The 18,567-nt window shown below is 41.2% G+C and overlaps 1 protein-coding gene across 1 annotated transcript in view; it reads left to right on the top strand.

Moving 5' to 3' along the window:
* The window catches only part of LOC113959565 (zinc finger SWIM domain-containing protein 6-like), a 175,325-nt gene that overhangs the window by 133,857 nt on the left and 22,901 nt on the right, over positions 1-18,567 (top strand). The window contains exon 5 of the mRNA XM_027668681.1: positions 17,101-17,280. Coding sequence (XP_027524482.1) covers positions 17,101-17,280 — 180 coding nt within the window. The remainder of the gene's footprint in view (positions 1-17,100; positions 17,281-18,567) is intronic.

Raw genomic sequence — 18,567 nt, 5'->3', positions numbered from 1 at the left:
CTGTAATGGTCTTCTACATGCTGACAATAAATATAAAAGGTTTTGTTAAAGTTTTAGTGGCTCTTCTTCTTGGTTCATCAGTTCCATGTTAATGTAATTTTCTTGACAGTACCTATCTGAAGGTGGAATCTCTCCGCCTGCAGCATCAAATAATCAATATTTGAGATTAATCTAATTGATTAGTTTACCTCTGTTTTATCAGAATTATAGTTGCCACTCCCAAAAAGCTGAAGTGCAGCCTCCAGCCTCACTACTACCTCAGCTGCTGTACTTGCAATCTGAGGCAGACCTTGTTGTTTCAGTCCTGAACTGCTCTGCCCCCTCTAACAGTATCAGAATATGTAACACAGTTTCAATTGCAAATACATTTCAATCACTTTGAGTGTACAGTAGGCTAAGTGTAGAACTTAACTTTGTTCTTCCACCTCCAGCTTGTGTTTATGTTGCTAATCTGTTCATTCCTTCCCCACACAAGTAGGATTCCTTCCACTGGTGCTTAACAAGTTCCCCGAAAATCTCTGTTAATTGGATGAATCTCTTCAACTTGAATCCTACCTTGTGTGAAAATTAGAAGCTGCTGCCATGTTTTTGCTAGGATTTCACTTTGAGTTTCACTCTAGTTAAACACATTTCTTTATTAAGGTAAAACATGCATATGAATGTGCAAAAGTTGAAGGAGGTTTTAAGGGAGACCAGAGTTAGTTACAATAGCAAACTACAGAAGGAAGAGCAGGATATCCCTGACAACCTTTGGTCTCTGCCAGAAGTAGCAGAGAAAGACATTGGGTTTAAGTGGGCGATGGTATCACTATATTCTAAAATAATGTTGGTTTCCTATCTTGTCATCTTCTAAGATGTTGGAGAAATATCAATAAAGGGAGTGGGACAGGCCTTTGCATATTCAGTTTTTTGTATTATCTGTTCTGAGTAATTGGGAGTGGCATATATGTATATCTTTTTTTTTAAAAAATGCTTTATCTATGATTCATTTATTTCACTGATAAGTAGCATTGTAGTTATAGAGATTTTTAGGACATATAAAGTATGTAAATATAGATTCTGCTTAATGAAGGCTGCCTTGCTTGCTCTGGTATGCTGTCTGCCAACAGCTAGGCATGTGACCACTCTGTCAGTTCTATTTTGACATAGGTTTTTAAGCATACTTAAATAACTTCGCCTTTGCTCCTTGACTGGGTCACTCGAGCCTTTCATTAGAACTTAATTGATGCTTCCTGCCTGCCATTGGGCATTGGCCAAGGATACTGGAAGGACACATTGGGCTCTGATCAGAGTTTCTGCTGAAGTTTAAGGTAAATTGTGTTGACTTCAATAGAAGTCAGATTGGGTCAGTCAGTTAACCTTCTTTGTACTCTAGAGGGGAAAAAATGGTCCATGCAACCTTACTACAGCAGTAATTCATTAATAGTAATCCATCAAAAATTGTCAAAGTTTCTTGCTCTCTGTGAAAATGAAAAATGATAAAATTTGACTTTGTGCCCAGCTGCAAGCCTCTGCTTTGCAATTAAATGTTGAACACTGCCACATGCCAGACTTTGAGAAGAAGCTGAGTTTTGTTGGCAAATGGGATCTGCAAGTTAATTGGTGTTTTCTGCAAGCCTCTGACTGTGAAATGAAATTGGAAGCCCTTTAGCCACATGGATAAAACAGGACCTGAATACAAATGTCAAGTTGCAATCAGGGCCCACTGTGAAACAAGTGTTCCCATTTGAACACTGCGCCATCACAGATCATTTAAATACAGGAATTACATTTAAACAACAAGCCTCATTTGCCTTTTACTGCAATTTAAATGTCATCTTAGCAAAAGCAAAGTGACAAATTAAATGAAAAAAAGTGCCTACGTTTTTAAAGCTGTAATGCAAACCAACCTTTTATTGCTTTTCATGTGCCACAAATGAATCGTTATACTTGTCAACCCTAAACCAAGCCATAATTGGAGCAGCTATTGTTATCAAAGTGGGGCTGCTCTTGTGACAGCTTAATAAAGCTGAAACTCTTGAACTAAATCTGAGATGCTTAACCTGACGAAAGGAGTCAAGTAGAAGAATCTAAGACAAATATCTACTTGGTGGAGCGAGAGAGCCCAACATCTTGTCAACTCATAGATTATAGGATCAGATTTTTTTTGTGAACTACCATTTTCAATATCTTCTTGCTTGCCTTTGAGGTGAAGAAACTTCACATAATTTGCATATTTCAAAACATTTCTAGTAGACCTCCTCCATTTTTATATTTAAGAACAGTTTAAGGGGGAAGAAGGTTGTTTTTTGGTCAAGGATTAGTTTCTTATAGAACTTATATGATGGTTGTGTCATGGTATGGCAGGTTGACCTTGACTGGCTGCTGGGTGCCCACCAAGCTGCTCTGTCAGTCCCCTCCTCAACAAGACAAGGGGGGGAAAAATAAGATGGAAAAGAACTCGTGGGTAAAGATAAAGAGTTTACTAAAGCAGAAGCTATGTGCGAAAGCAAAGGGAAACAAAAGATTGATTCTTGACTTCCCATCAGCAGGTGATGTCCAGCCACTTCCCAGGAAGCAGGGTCTCAGTACACGTAGCAGTTGCTCCGGAAGACAAATGTCAGAATACCGAATGCCTTGTTCTTCCTCCTCCTTTTCTTAGCTTTTATATCTGAGCTGATGTCATATGATATGGAATATCCCTTTGGTCAATTTGGGTCAGCTGGCCCGGCTATGTCCTCTCCCAAGATCTTGCCCACCCCCAGCCTACTGGCCTTTGGGGGTGAAGGGATGTCAGAGGGACAGCACTGATGCTGTGCCAGTGCTGCTCAGCAGTAGCCAAAACAGTGGTGTGTTATCAACACCTTTCAGGCTACAAATGCAAAGCACAGCACTGTGAGAGCTGCTATGGGGAAATGAACTCCATCTCAGCCAAACCCAATACATGGGGAAGAGGGTATATCCAGAGAGCTCTTGCAAGGCAGGGTAGTGGATAAAACTGGTAAACTTTTTCTTGATTGCTGATCCTAATCTCTGTTGGTTCTTGTATTTCATGAAGTTGAGGAGAACTTAAAAGATATTCTTTACTTCCAGCTGGGTACTCTCCACATTTTAATGTATAAGCTTCTGTCTATCTCAATTACATGATTGTATCTATAATTTTTAAGTGTAGGAACCTTTCATGATATTGCTATGAGCCTCATTTGTGGGATAAAGCTTTTCTGGATGATGTCTTTACAATCCTTTCTGTTATGTGTACTAAATGGCTTGTTCTCAAAGATATTTCCTGAGCGGAATAATATATCTTTGCTTTAGTAGTTCTAATAGTCTTAGTAGTTTTTCACTAGTACTTTGCCCTACGGGGGGCTGCTTTTTAACTGTTGGAACAGCCTGATGTTCTACTTTGAGTTCACATTTGCTAATATTTTTACATTTTCCAAGTTAGTGATATATTTTTGTGTTAAATTTTATAACTAAAATATCATTTTACAAGGTCATTCATGCAGAGAAATAGCACAATATATTTCCTGAAGGATCATGGCTTAATTTTTATTAGTAACACTTTGCTCCTCATCTAAAACTTAATTCTGACTGTTGAGTTTAGGCAAGGAATCATTAGATCAATTAAGAGAGATCTAATTACTATTTGACCAAGTTAGATTCTTTTAACCTTAACTAAATGAAACTATTCTCCATCTATATTTCTCTCTCAGGCATTCCTTTCCTTTGCAATTAGAGAGACAAACTTGCATGAATGGGACACGTCAGCTGTTCTAAATAGATTATCTCTGCTTAATACTTAAGGGAAGGGTAAAAAAGGACAAAAGCAGCTAGGATTGTTGCCAGTATGCCTCTAGAGAAATTCCTTTCTGATGCCAGATTTGGTGACTACTTCATGGCTACCATGAAAAAGAACCACTTAAGTTAAGCATTCGTTACAAGTTTTGTGTTCTAATACCATTTTTCTGGAGCTACATACTTAGTTTCATTTTAGGATCCACTATGCAGTAGAAACAGTCACTTTCTCCCATATTTTATGGCCTTTCAAAAATGGTACAGCGAGCTTTTAATTTTGAAATTTGAGTGCCAAGCTTATATCCATATTTACTTGATTTCTTTAGGTATCTGAATTCTAATTGAATCATGCTCTGTTTTAAAGCTAAGGAGAGTCCAAATGCCCTGCACCTGCAAATTTCAGAGTTTAGATTAATCAATTGCACATATTACATTTCTGGCCTTGAAGTGAAAGCTGTAGAAATGCCTATGTTTCAAAGGAGGTGGGATGCATCATGCTTTGCACTATTTCCATTGATCTTTCATTGTGGGACTTATGGGTGGAGTGATATCTTGCACATACTTGTGTCTATAATTGTGTCATATCCAGTAGACTGTCTTTGCTTAATTGATAATCTTTTTCTCATTATTGGTTTTCTTAGTCTTAGCTGCCGTAGTGTGGTTGCCATACAATTACAAAACATGTTTGCCTTCAGTTCATGTACTTAAGGTAACATCTCTTGCACAGAATAAGCTGTTAATATATGACAGTGTATTTGAATGATTTATGGTATTGGAGGTACTAAATTAATAGTACTTCTAAGTTCGCATCACAAGACAGTAATGCCTGAGTTATGGATGACAATTTGAAGAAATTGCTGTCGTGGCCCTGGAGTGTCTCAATTACTGCTAAATACATTTCCCTGGTGAATGAGGCCAGGCTGCCATTGTGTAAAGATGGGTTCTGTCCATTTTTTTTGAGGATCATTTCCTTCTTCCTTCATTACAAAACGGTAGAAGATTATTGGTATATGTCATAATGGTATTTGAAATTGAGGGTATATGAGGCTGGAGTATGACAGTAAGTGGGAGCTGTTTTTAAAGATTATATTCTTTCCTGTATTTAAACTACATTTATTTGGTTTGAGGACTAATGGTAAAAGTAATTAAATTTAGTCTATAAGCCTAGCTTGAGGGTTTAGGGGGTTAATTTTAATGCCATACAGAAAGTTTGAGTTTCCATTTAATTCCATTGGATAGAAAGTACTTCTGCAGTAGGAGCCGAATTTCTTCAAGTACCCACATAAAAACAATTTTTAGAGTTTTTATTCCCTGTTGAACCAATTTACTTATAAACGTTCTAAAATGTTCTAAAAATTGTTCTGTATTGGAGCTGGTATAAAACTTATTGTGGCCCTAACTGTAGAGTCGTGACTTCCAACATTAAGGTCAGAGTTTTACTGTGAGCCCAAACTGGTACTTGGCATTATTTTTTCCCTTTTTTAATACTTCAATAACATTAAGCTGCTGATACCACCTCTAGTAAATATCAGAGCTCAAGAGAAGTAATAGATCTATGGAGAGGAATTACTGAATCTTCATTAATTTCTTCATTCCAGCAATCTGGAATTTTCCAGTTTTCTCTCTTGAATGGATACTGGAAAAATAACTGAAAAATTGGAAATGTAATCTAAAGTGAGAGATGCAAGAATCTCGGTCTGCTCGAGCCTGTCATGCATGACAAAGGAGGAGGATCTCCATGATTTAAGACACCTATATAGACTAAAACTTGATAGTGAAGACTCTTCTACCATTCAAACAAAAGGTAACTGAATATTACAATTGGAGCTGGACAAATTTAACTAGCAAACTAGAAATAAGCTTAGAATTTTGAATCATGGTAGCCAGGTAGTAGATCAGCTAACCAGCTGTGATAGATTATCAAATTGGCAGTCTTAAATTTTTAAGTATGCTGTTTTTTGTAAAAACTCAGCCATCACTTTTGGACTTGAAGGTAAAATTAACTCAGGAAATCTTAGAGTATGAAGGAATTCAGACTAGGCAATCAAAATGTGTTCTTCTGGCCTATTATAGTGGGTTATTTACTTTCTCTGAACACAGTTGCTGCAACCATACATTTTTCCTGACCTTTTTCACCATACAAGGGAGTGTTTGCACCTACTCCACTCTTAAAAAATGAGATGTATTTTCATCCCTTTATTTTCTGAATATCTTGGTTTTTTTGACAAACTTCAAAAACTTGTCCAATTTTGCATCTTCCTAAGAAGATTAATTAATTCATTCATCTTTATGATAGATTTAGATATAGGGTAGTGTATTTATAGTTAGTAGTCACATTAACTTTTATTCTAAAAATTGTCAAAGTCTCTGAAATAGATAAAGTATCTAGTCTCTATTTTGAGCAGGAACATACTTTGTGTTCACTGCCTAGCTGTAAATGCTGGCAACTACTTAAAATTGTGAAGAATCATATCATTATTCATAGAGGAGTGGCTTTGTACTATTTGTGCTAGTATTAGCAGTGTTTTCACCTTCAGTTGACTGTTTGTGAGCAAATGAATGATTTGGGGGATATTAGGGAAGTTAATTAGTGAGATTCATTTGCAGGTGCTTTATACTTCCCCCAGCTTTATAGACTAATAGCCCATGCCTTGCTATGGTGATTAGGTTATAGGGTACTATAAGTGCATAGAGGGGCATCTAATGGACATGTGACAGATACCTAAATGCTCTCTTAGGAGATTATAGTCTCAGGCTATGATACTGTAAACTACACCTTTCAAGCAAATTTCTCTTCTTCTATGAAACCCTTTAGTCAAATGGCAGAGTGTCCACAAAGATGCAGCAGTTTTTAAAACAAACTGAAAAAGGCATAACCCAGAACAATGGACTCATGCAAAATGTCAGAAGTGCTGTGTTAGTTCCTTTTTTCATTGTGCTAAACGCTGAAAATGTGGGAAGACAGGAGCAGTAGTTTTTCATTACCTGACACACAGATTGGAGCATGTAGTTGATGATAGCTTAGAATACAATCTCAAAATGTAAATGCCTGTTTCCTTTCAGCTGAATACAAGTGTGTCTTTTAACCCTTGGAGCAGAGGTATGCAGCAAGAGAGAAAGAGAAATTTAAGGAATTACACACTGTTTTTGTCCCTGGACTACACCACCACTCCTAATGCGCATTCGAATTTTAGTGTGCAGAAGGGCAATGATTCCCTCTTGCCATCAGTGCTGCAGGTAATCTATTGCATTAATCAGCCAGCTAATGTGAAATGCATAGGGAGTGATTATACTCTCATATACAATACAATCAGCATGAAGCATGTTAAGACCAATACATAAAAGTTTAATTCAGTGGAATGAATTAGATCAAAATGAAAGTCTGTTCTCCAAAAAACACAGCACCTATAGCAAACTTTTTTTTCTAAAGGCTGCATAGAGAAACCAGAGTGCATTAAGGAATTCTTTTTATGAATAAAATTGCAACTCGTATCTAACTGAATGCCAAGGGTACTTTTCCTTGGGACTCTGGGAGTGACTCCAGGGACTCTTCCAGGAGCACAGGTGGTGTTTTCCTCAATTCCTTTGGTAGCAGGGAAGAATGCTGAAAGGAATGGGAGAACCCACCTGATCAGCACATGGCTTAATGTTACAACCCGCCCCAGAAGGCAAGGGTAACCCAGGTCCTTGTTAATAAATCCCTTTAGGGTAGATAAGAGTGAAACAACACTGAATGATTGGTGTTTGTAAATATATATATGTAGGGTTTATTTTAGAACAATCTTGTTTCAAAGGAAAAGAGGTGTGTAGCCATTTTGGTTGTTATCATCTATAGTAATATAGCAATATTAAGGCATAAAAATAACACTTGAGAAAGAGAAAGGATAAAAGTAGAAAGATATATCTATAGTCACCACCCTCTGGATCCAGCAATGAAACTTGGTAGTTGCATCTTCTATGTCTGTTGGTTGAAGTGGTGGTCACAGTCCTGTCGAAGTGATGGTCTTGGTCTGTCAGGGGTGGGGGGAAACACCCCAAACTCAAAGATTTCATGAGTTATATACACTCAGGTGGGAACGCCTAGTATCTCCTCTGGGGTGGGGAGTTTTACAATGGATGATGTCATAGGACACGTCATGAGTCTCTGACACCTTCTAAGACTTTACAGTTGCCTATTATGTCAGCATCAATCATGGTCCATTATGGTCCATCATCTAAGATGAATAGCCTAGGCTAGATGTGAATGTCTTTGATGCTCCACCGAGGGGTTTTCACAGCAGTCATAATGTAAGGGAGGACATTGACATGGTAAGAAGGATTATCCCATCTGAAGGATTTGCCTCTTATCAGCCTCTTCCCTTATATGGAAATCCAGTTTATAGCTTCAGGTATGCACACCCTTCTGCACCTGGGATAGCTGGACAACAGCACATCCTTTTGCAGTAGGCATATTCAGGGAGTGGTGGGCTTTACTGGATGAGCAGTTGTTTCTTTGCAGTTTGACAAAAGTCTTTTGGTGATCTTGACAATGTTTAAACCATTAATCATTTGAGTCTCTGACACTTAAAGACTGGTGTAATCTGTGAAATTTTGGGTTTTTTTGATCATGGGGCAGTTTATACTGCACCAGGCCTTCTAGAGACAGATGGGGTTTGCCTGTCTAAAAGGGGCAAAAGGATTCTAGCCCATGAGTTGTCAGGGCTGATTGAGAGGGCTTTAAACTAGGTTTAAAGGGGGAAGGGGATGAGATCGGGCTTGCTAGAGATGAGCCTGGGGGTGGTATGCCAGTGTTGGGGGTGAAATCTTTAGTCCAACTGAAGTGCATGTACACTAATGCACCCAGTATGGGTAACAAACAAGAGGAACTGGAAGCCATGGTGCAGCAGGAAAACTATGATGTAGTTGCCATCATGGAAACATGGTGGGATGACTTGCATGAGTGGAGTGCTGCTGTTAAGGAATACGTATAGTGCAGGTAGCTCGGGGTGCAGCTGCAGTGTGGGCTGCAGATTGAGTTCTGGGTGGTGGGAGCCCCAGGCAAGAGGCCATGAACTGGCACCAATCCGTTGCACAACAAAGGGCACCAGGGACCTGTGGTGCCAACCAGGGGACCAGACACTGAGAGACACAGCAGTAGCCGAGGACCCCCAGACTTTCCCATGCTTAGACTGTAAGGATATAAAAGCTCAGGGGTTGCTTTGTTCAGGGTCCCTCTTCGGAGGCACTCAGCTTGAGTTGTTATTCTGTTATTTAGTTTTTGCAACAAAATTAAACTATTTCATTGATCTGAACATCTGAGACTCTGCTATGGGAAACCTGGCATTGAGCCAGTACGGAAACCTTGTCTGACTGTGCGAGTGTGGGGGCTGTAGCTGCAAAGGGGCCTCTGTCCTAGCTCAGGTCATGTGAGTGTGACTGTCGGAGTGGCTCCTAGATGGTCAGACAGGGAAGTTTCCTTAACACTGGAATGGACGGCTACAAGGTCTTCAGAAGGGACAGGAGAGGAAGGAGAGGCAGTGGGATGGTTCTGTACATTAATGAGTGTTTTGACTGTCTAGAGCTCAAGGATAGTGATGATAAGATCACGTGTCTATGAATGGGAATCAGGGGGAAGGCTAATAAGGCAGATCTCCTGGCAGGAGCCTGTTATAGACTACCTGACCAGGATGAAGAGGAAATATTCTATAAGGGACTGGCTGATGTTTCACAGTCACTGGCCCTTGTTCTTGTGGGACACTTGAACTTGCCAGATGTCTGCTGCAAACTCAACACAGCAGAGAGGAGACAGTATAGGAGGTTCCTGGAGCACGTGGAAGAAATCTTCCTGACATAGCTAGTAAATGAGCCTACCAGGGGCAGTGTCCCACTAGACCTGCTGTTTACAGAGACGGGCTGGTGGGAGATGGGGTGGTCAGAGGCCATCTTGGGCACAGTGACCATGAAATTATTTTGATTCTTGGTGAAGTAAGGGGAAGGGGATCAACAAAACCTCGACCTTGCACTTCCGGAGGGCAGACTTCAGCCTGTTCAGGACACTGGTTCAGAGAGTCCCTTGGGAAACAGTCCTTAATAACAAAGGGGCCCAGGAAGGCTGAACATTCTTCAAGAAGAAAATCTTAAAGGAACAGAAGCAGACCATCCCTATGTGCCAAAAGACAAGCTGTCAGGGAAGAAGATTGGCCTGGCTGAACAAGGAGATTTCACTGGAACTTGGGGAAAAAAAGAGGGTTTATGACTGTTGGAAGAAGGGACAGGCAATTCAAGAAGAGTACAAGGATGTCATTAGGTCATCTAGAGAGAAAATTAGAAAAGAGAAAGCTCAGCTAGAACTCAATCTGGCCACTGCTGTGAAAGATAATAAAAGTGGTTTTATAATTACATCAACAACAAAAGGAGGGCCAAGGAAAATCTTTTATTGGTCATAGGGGGGAACACTGTCACCAAGGCTGACGAAAAGGCTGAGGTACTTAATGCTTTCTTTGCCTCAGTCTTCAACAGAAAGACTAGTTATCCTCAGGACAACCAACCCCCTGAGCTGGTAGACAGGGACAGGGAGCAGAATAAGTCCCTCTGCAATTCGGGAGGAGCTACTTAGATGTTAGCAAGTCTATGGGACCAGATGGGATTCATCCTAGGGTAATGAGGGAACTATCAGAAGAGCTTACCAAGTCACTCTTCATCATTTATCATTGGTCCTGGACAACTGGGGAGGTCCCAGACGATGGAAGGTTGGCCAATATGACACCCATCCATAAGAAAGGGTGGAAGGAGGATCCAGGGAACTACAGACCTGTCAACCTGACCTTGGTACCCAGGAAGATTATGGAGCAGATTATCTTGAGTGTGATCACACAGCACATACAGGACAACTGGGGCATCAGGCCAGGCCAGCATGGGTTTAAGAAAGGCAGGTCCTGTTTGACCAACCTGATCTCCTTTTATGACCAGGTGAACCACCTAGTGAATGAGGGAAAGGCAGTGGATGTAGTCTACCTGGATTTCAGTAAAGCCTTTGACACCGTCTCCCACGGCATTCTCCTGGAAAAGCTGGCAGCCTGGGGCTTGGACAGGCGGACTCTTTGCTGGGTTAAAAACTGTCTGGATGGCTGGGCCCAGAGAGTGGTGGTGAATGGTGCCACATTCAGCTGGTGGCCAATCAGCAGTGGTATTCCCCAGGGCTCAATATTACTGGGTCAATGGGCTGAGAACAATAGTATGAGGTTCAAACAGGTCAAGTGCTTGGTCCTGCCCCTCAGTCACAAACCCATGCAGCACTACAGGCTGGGGGAAGAGTGACTGGAAAAAGTGGAAAAGGACCTGGGGGTGTTGGTTGACAACAGTTGAACATGAGCCAGCAGTGTGCCCAGGTGGCCAAGAAGGCCAATGGCATCCTGGTTTGTATCAAAAATAGTGTGGCCAGCAGGATAGGGAAGTGATTTTTTCCCCTGTACTCAGCACTGGTGAGGCCACACCTTGAGTACTGTGTCCAGTTCTGGGCCCATAACTACAAAACAGACATTGAGGTGCTGGAGTGTGTCCAGAGGAGGGCAACAAAGCTGGTGAAGGGTCTAGACAGTAAGTCCTATGAGGAGCAGCTGAGGGAGCTGGGTGTGTTTAGCCTGGAGAAAAGGAGACTCAGGGGTGACCTTCTCACTCTCTACAACTACCTGAAAGGGGGTTGTAGCCAGGTGGGGGTCAGCCTCTTCTTCCAGACAGCCATCAGTAGGACAACAAGGAATGACTGTTGCCAGAGGAGGTTCATGTTGGACATCAGGAGGAATTTCTTCATGGAAAGTGTGGTTAAGCATTGGAACGGGCTGCCCAGGGTGCTGGTGGAGTCGCCACCCCTGGAGGTGTTTAAGAAATGACTGGACATGGCACTTAGTGCTATGGTCTAGTTGACAACGTAGAGATCAGTCAAAGGTTGGACTCGATGATCTTGGACATCTTTTCCTGCCTAAATGATTCTGTGATTCTTGTTGAGAAGAGACCAAAACTTAAGTGCTTTGCGTATCTTCACTACTCCTTAAAATCAACTGTTTAATTGGAACATTCTCCAGTGGGACTTCTGATTATGCTTTTTTCTATTGGAGATCTCTCCATGCCTGGAGGAGTGAGGTGGATTTGCCAGTCATTCTGAAGGCATTTGTCCTTCTTTTTATAGAAGTAATAAATATCATACACTGCCTTCTTTGATGTTTCCAAGTGGCTGTCCCAGTGAAAGTGCGTATGTGTTTAGAAACCAGATGTAAACCACTTTAAAATCCTTTGCTGACACTTCTATTTTAAAGAGTCATAGTTTCTGTCTCCTATTATTGTTACTCTTCTGGCACTTCCAATGCTGGAAAATTATGCTTTTGGAATAGATTTGATTAGGCTCAAATGGGGCACAGTGGCAAGTGTGCAGCATGTGCTGCAGCCAATTTGCCTGTTGCACAAAGAGAATGATCTTGTTTACCTGGCTCCACTTTCTTTGAAATAATCAAATTTTACTAACCTTGTAGTTTTTGGTTTTTTAGTTTTTTTAAGAGACATGCATTAATGTGCATTCCTACCCAAACCATTCTATGACTCTATGGTTCTATGATTAATGGAAAGAGCAAAGATATGTCAAACATGCATCAGTTTCTTGCATGTTTTAATTTTGCAAATGAATGGATTGATCTTGAGTATATTAAACAAAACTCTAAGGCAAAGGCCAAGTGCCAGCCACTGATTACAAAGGTATTGTAAATGAGGAAATGCTGACCCAAACCAGGGCTGTTACAGCAGTCCTGACAAGATAGCATAATATATTTAGGTAAAGCATATTTCTTGAGAAAACTGCAATCAGTCTGAGTTGTACGCTGGATCTTCAGTCATGCTCAGTGTCCTAATCCCCACTAAAACTGTTTCTACCACCCCCCTCCCATTTACTGTGACAAGAGTAAAATATGAAAACTGAGCAATGCTTAATCTCTTGGGAGAGTCTGTATACATTCCTTGCACTTTCTTTGAATACATGCATACACAAGATGTGGTATTACACCAACTTTTACAGTGACTAAATTCTTCTTAATGTTTTTCAATTTGCGTGTTTAAATCCTGACCACTGTAAAGGCATGCTGTTCCTTTCTCCCTCATGAATTCAGAGGTATGGACACCTACTGAGAAATACAAAAGTACTGATGTTCCCTCTGTATGTACAAGGCATGCATTCATTGTGTAAAACAGTAATGTAACCTATTTCTTTGTGGTGTGAGATCCACTAAAGATGAATGACAATCATGCATTTTCAAAGAGCGCTATTTGAACCAAAGGTCTTTTTTGGCAAAGCTGGTTTTTTCCAGGTCAAAAGGATTAGTGTTTTTTTAACCAAAATAGGCAATTCTTCACTGCAGTATGACAGTTCTAATATTAATTCCCTTGTGAAATTAATATCAAATTGCAGTCACAGCATGATTTGTCTTCCAGTTATCTTCTGGGGGCAAAATTTTGTATATAGGTTTGTGATATTTTACCATTGTGCTGTGAGGAGCTTCATATTGGAAAGACATGGGTCACAGTCAATGGATCCAAATCAGAACCTTACTTTTGGTTTAGTTCGGGGGGAGGGAGGAGGGAAGAGGATGTGTCAGCCTTTTGAGATCTGGTATGAAAAGATATCTGGTGCCTGGAGAAAGAGAGATGAAAAAGTGAGCTGTGTTAGAAAAACAGAATATGTAAACACATTCTCTGTTTTGGGGTTTTTTTCTTTTGTTTTTCCATTTAATGAGGCATTTGTTCATATTGTGGGTGACATTGGTGACATCATTAAGTCTAGTCAAACATGTAAACTTACTTGAGAATGCTGGGAATGTATTTTGGGAAACTTTTTTTGAGTATAGGCTGTTGCCAACAGCAGTTTCCAGGTTGAAGTCACTAGAAATGGATTTAGATACATTCCCCACAAATTAATTACAAATAGCTGCCGTTCATTTTTCCATTAGCCTTATCTGTATTATGGGGTAAGTGTGATCAGTAGTTTCTCCATACAGGAACCATTAGGTAGGAAATAGAGAATCCTTTGCTTAAGGCCAGTGTAAGCTTTCGGGTTGGTGGTGACATTTAAGGGCCAGCTCATGAGGGCAAAACAGACTCAAAGTGGGGATAGTACTTAAATTTATTACTAACAGGATAAGAGCCAAAGAGTGAGAAATAAAAGAGTCTTAAAAACACCTTCCCCCACCCCTCCTTCCTTCCATGTTCTCCCTCCTCCCCGCCAGTGGTGCAGGGGGATGGGAAATGGGGATTATGGTCAGTTGTTGTTTCTGCCGCCGCTCAGAGAGAGGAGTCCTTTCCCTGCTCCCGTGGGGACCCAGCCACAGGAGACAGTCCTTGATGGACCTCTGCAGCGTGAGTCCATCCCTTGGGCAGCAGTTCTTCCCAAACTGCTGTCCCCTGGGTCACTCCTCCATGGGGTGCAGTCCTTCATGAATGAGCTGTACCGACGTGGGTCCCCACAGGGGCCACAAGTCCTACCTGGGAAAAACCTGTTTTGGTGTGGGCTTCCCTCTCCACAGGCTGCAGGTCTCCAGTAGGACCCTGCTCTATCTTGGGCCTCCCACGGGGTCACAGCCTCCTTCATGCATCCACCTGCTCCAGCATGGGCTTCTCGATGGGCTGCAGATGGGTCTCTGCACCCCGATAGTCCTCCATGGGCTGCAGGGGGACAGCCTGCTCCACCATGGACTTCACCACGGGCTGCAGGGGCCTCAAATCCAGCGCCTGGACCACATCCTCCCCCTCCTTCTGCACTGACCTTGGTGTCTACATTGCTGTTCCCATGTTTTCCCTCCGCTCTTCCCCGGATGGAATTCTTTCTGCACAACAACCTTCTGTTCTTAAATATGTTATAACAAAGGCGTTACTATTACTCCTGATTGGCTTGGCCTTGGCCAGCGGCAGGAAGTCCATCCTGGAGCTGGCTGGCACTGGCTCCATGGGACAGGGGAAGCTTCTAGCAGCTTCTAACAGAAGCCACCCCTGTAGCCCCCCCTCCCCTCTACCAAAACCCAGCCACAGAAACCCACTACATAATGCCATCCAGAGGGACCTGGACAAGCTTAAGAAGTGTGCCCATGTGAACCTCATGAGGTTCAACAAGGCTAAGTGCAAGGTTCTGCACCTGGGTCTGGGCAACTCCTGGTATCAATATAAGCTGAGGGATAAAGGGATTGAGAGCAGGACTTGGGGGTGCTGGTGGACATGAGCCAGGAATGTGCATTTGTAGTCTAGAAAACCAACCATACCCTGGGCTGCATCAAAAGCAGTGTGGGCAGCAGGTCAAGGGAGATGATTCTGCCCCTCTACTCCACTCTGGTGAGACCCCACCTGGAGTACTGCGTCCAGCTCTGGGGTCCTCAGCATAGGGAGGACCTAGACCTGTTAGAGCGGGTCTAGAGGAGGGTCATGAAGATGATTAGAGAGCTGGAATACCTCTCCTATGAAGACAGGCTGAGAGAGTTGGGGCTGTTCAGCATGGAGAAGTCTCCAGGGAGACCTTATAGCAGCCTTCCAGTACCTAAAGGGGGCTTATAAGAAAGACAAACTTTAGTAGGGCCTGTAACAATAGGACAAGTGATAGTGGTTTTAAACTGAAAGAGGGTAGATATAAGGAAGAAGTTTTTTACAATGAGGGTGATGAAACACTGGCGCAGGTTGCCCAGAGAGGTGGTAGATGCCCCATCCTTGGAAACATTCAAGCTCAGGTTGGATAGGGCTCTGAGCAACCTGATGTAGTTGAAGATGTCCCTGCTCATTGCAGGAGGGTTGGACTAGGTGATCTTTAAAGGTCCCTTCCAACCCAAACTAGTCTATGATTCTATTCTATAATTTGACTCTGTTTGGGGAGTGAAGTGCATTGAACAGCGTGTCTAAAATGAAGCAATATGATTTGATTTTATAAGAAGTTTATAAAAACAATATTGGCTTTATTCACTCCCATGGCACTTAAAAAACCCAAAACCCAACCAAAAAACCACAAAAACAACCCTCACCCCCCAAAAAAAATTCAAACAAAAGAACAACAAAACAACATGTTCTACTGTATGTAACTACTGTGCATTAGTGTAGTGGATCTCTGGTGTTCTGCACTGTACCATATCTTATTTTGTTGTGGTTTTTAGATTTCTTTGATATTACTTCCTCATTCCACGTCATCCTGAATAGGACTTGCAACCTTAAGGAATGAAGGTCTGTTTCCACTGGCTCCTGTGCTGTGGCATACCAACATACTGAGTTACTTTAGGAATTAATGTAATGTGATGACCTGTGCTCTGGGTATCCATTTTGTATTCTTAGTTCGCAAAAGAATGATTGAATATGAAAATTCTATTTTCTTGGAAGAACCAGCTGCATTTTATTCTTTTTTTTTCAGCCTGTCATAAAGATTGCATAGTTTAAGCATATTCTTTTAATTTTATTCTTGGGGCCATCCTGTGCAGGGCCAGGAGTTGAACTTTGATGATCCTAGTGGGTCCCTTCCAACTCGGAATATTCTGTGATTCTGTGAAATCTCTTGTAGTGTACAAGGCACGTTCTTAATGAGCAAATGAACAGTACTTTCAGATGTCTTCATGCTTGTGTCAAAGTTCACCCTGATGAAGAGACAGATGATTTAGAGAAAAATCTTTCCATTTGAAAATTGTTGCTAAAGACCCTGATGTTATTTATGCCTGCCCTGCTCTATAGTATCAGGGAGCAGTTTCTAAAGTGATGGTACATAAGAAATGTCAGTGCAAATTAGCTTTCACTTCAAGCTCCATAAACAAAAAATGTAAGACAAATTTTCTAGTGTAATCAAATTACTGAAGTAGGAGCAGCAAAAATATCTTATTCCTATTAAACTGCACAAAACCAGTGTTTACTGAATCTCCACTTCTGCTGGATTTTGAGTGTGGAAGTATATGTTTACAAAATGCATGTCTTACTAATGCACTTATTTGGTTCCTGTAATGTGAACTGGAAGATACATAGTTTTTGTACAAAAATTAGAAGAAAAACTTGGGTAATTTCCTGCTGTAACTTTATGTGAATTTTTGTTTGCCTTTGTCTGATGGGCTATACATTGTGAACTATGTCTTTCCTAATACAAAAGAGCCATTTAATGCCTTTTAATTGAGAAGGTTGGCTTGATACAGTCTTTAAACTGCTTTGGATGGGCCACACCTGGTGTTAGGTATAGCTGGGAAACAAGCAATGTAGCCTTAGGGGAGAAAAAGTGTTAAAGAATAGAAGTTTGCAATTAGTCATTGGCTGCTGCATTTTTAATAGAAAACCTAATTCAGCAATTTTCTTTAAAATCAGGTGCTCTGTGGATGTGTATAGTCTTAAATCCCCACTGCAAGTTGGAGCAGAAGGTCAGTTGGCTAAAACAGCTGAAAAAATGGAATGGTGTGGATGTTTGTCCCTGTGAAGATGGAAACCATGGAAATGAGCTGCCCAATTTAACCAATGCTTTGCCTCAGGGTGCAAATGCTAACCAAGGTGAGCCTAAATATATGCACTGACTGAAACATATAATATAGCCTCTATCTTATATACTTGAGCCTTGCAGCAGAATACGGCAGTCTTTCCTGGGACAAGTAACTTTCTTGTTGAGGATTGGCCAGCCAAATTTATTCTCACTAATACTATCCTTGCAGAAAGGATAAATAAGGTTTACTTTTATGCTGGGGCTGCAATGTTTTCGAAGCAAGTTAGGTTTTCTAACTTTTCACTTGGTCCTTCTAAATACTTGTTGCATAAAAATTGGATGTCCCTGAAGCATGTCATGTAAAAGCCTGTTGTTTCTTTGCTTGACTATAATCTTATATACCTTCTGGTGTTGGTTTTTTTTTTTTATTTTTTGCAGTTACAAAGCCTTTGGTACTTACTTAAAGGGAGATCAGTTGTGACTGCATTAAACTGTGTGAGAAACTAAAACAGTTATCTGTGGGATGTGCTCTGTGTTGTGTGGTCTGAACTGACAGGCATGTGGGGGTGCAGAGGTAACACTGCCTTCTTGGAGGAGATGTCTCTTACTCGATATACACTTTCTAATCGAAAATGTGATTATCAAACCTGACAGAAGCCTTCTCCAGTCATCTTCAAGCAAAGATTGCTACTTTGCTAATAACTGAGGAAGAACTGGGGAAAAAAACCCTCATAATCATCAAACCCCTCAATATTTTGATACATATTTCATAAAAGTTAAAATTAAATGCTTGTGAAAGGTGGTAGAGTTGGACTTAGATGGGTTTTTCCTTGTTTCTTTTTCTTGGAAGTTTACCTCTGAAGGAAATAGACAGTTCATTTTTAAATCTTGCAGCTAACCGGGGACAGAAGTTCATTCAGTATATAACTTCCTACAGAGGTGTTTGGCTTTCTGGATCTCGTGATGTTCAGCCCAACCTGGACAGGCTAGTGGCAACTCTGACATGACATTTCAACATTCATAGACACAGTGCCATGTAGACAGAGCACTTTTGCCATAGGAAGATGGCCAGTAAAGGATTGTCAGTACTATGGTCTTAGTACCTTGCTTTCTTTGCAGTATTTGTATATGTTTATGACAAAAAAATATCCAAGTGCTCAAAGTTAATGTCACTTCTCAAAGAGAACAACTAAAAATATTTCATGTGATGTTTATCTGTCACTCATCCTAGTAGCTCTGAGAAGGAGAGAAGCTGGGGATGCTTGAGTAGCTGTGTGCCATATACTTTCTAGTCTGTTTTTAGGGGAGTTCTGCACGTACTGTTAAATGTCCTTCATCTTTAACTGTTCCCTTTGCAA

Source organism: Corapipo altera, unplaced genomic scaffold (genome assembly GCF_003945725.1).
Source record: "Corapipo altera isolate COAL_440 unplaced genomic scaffold, ASM394572v1 60871, whole genome shotgun sequence".
Classification (NCBI taxonomy): Eukaryota; Metazoa; Chordata; class Aves; order Passeriformes; family Pipridae; genus Corapipo; species Corapipo altera.
This window is presented reverse-complemented; position numbering and strand designations above follow the sequence as displayed.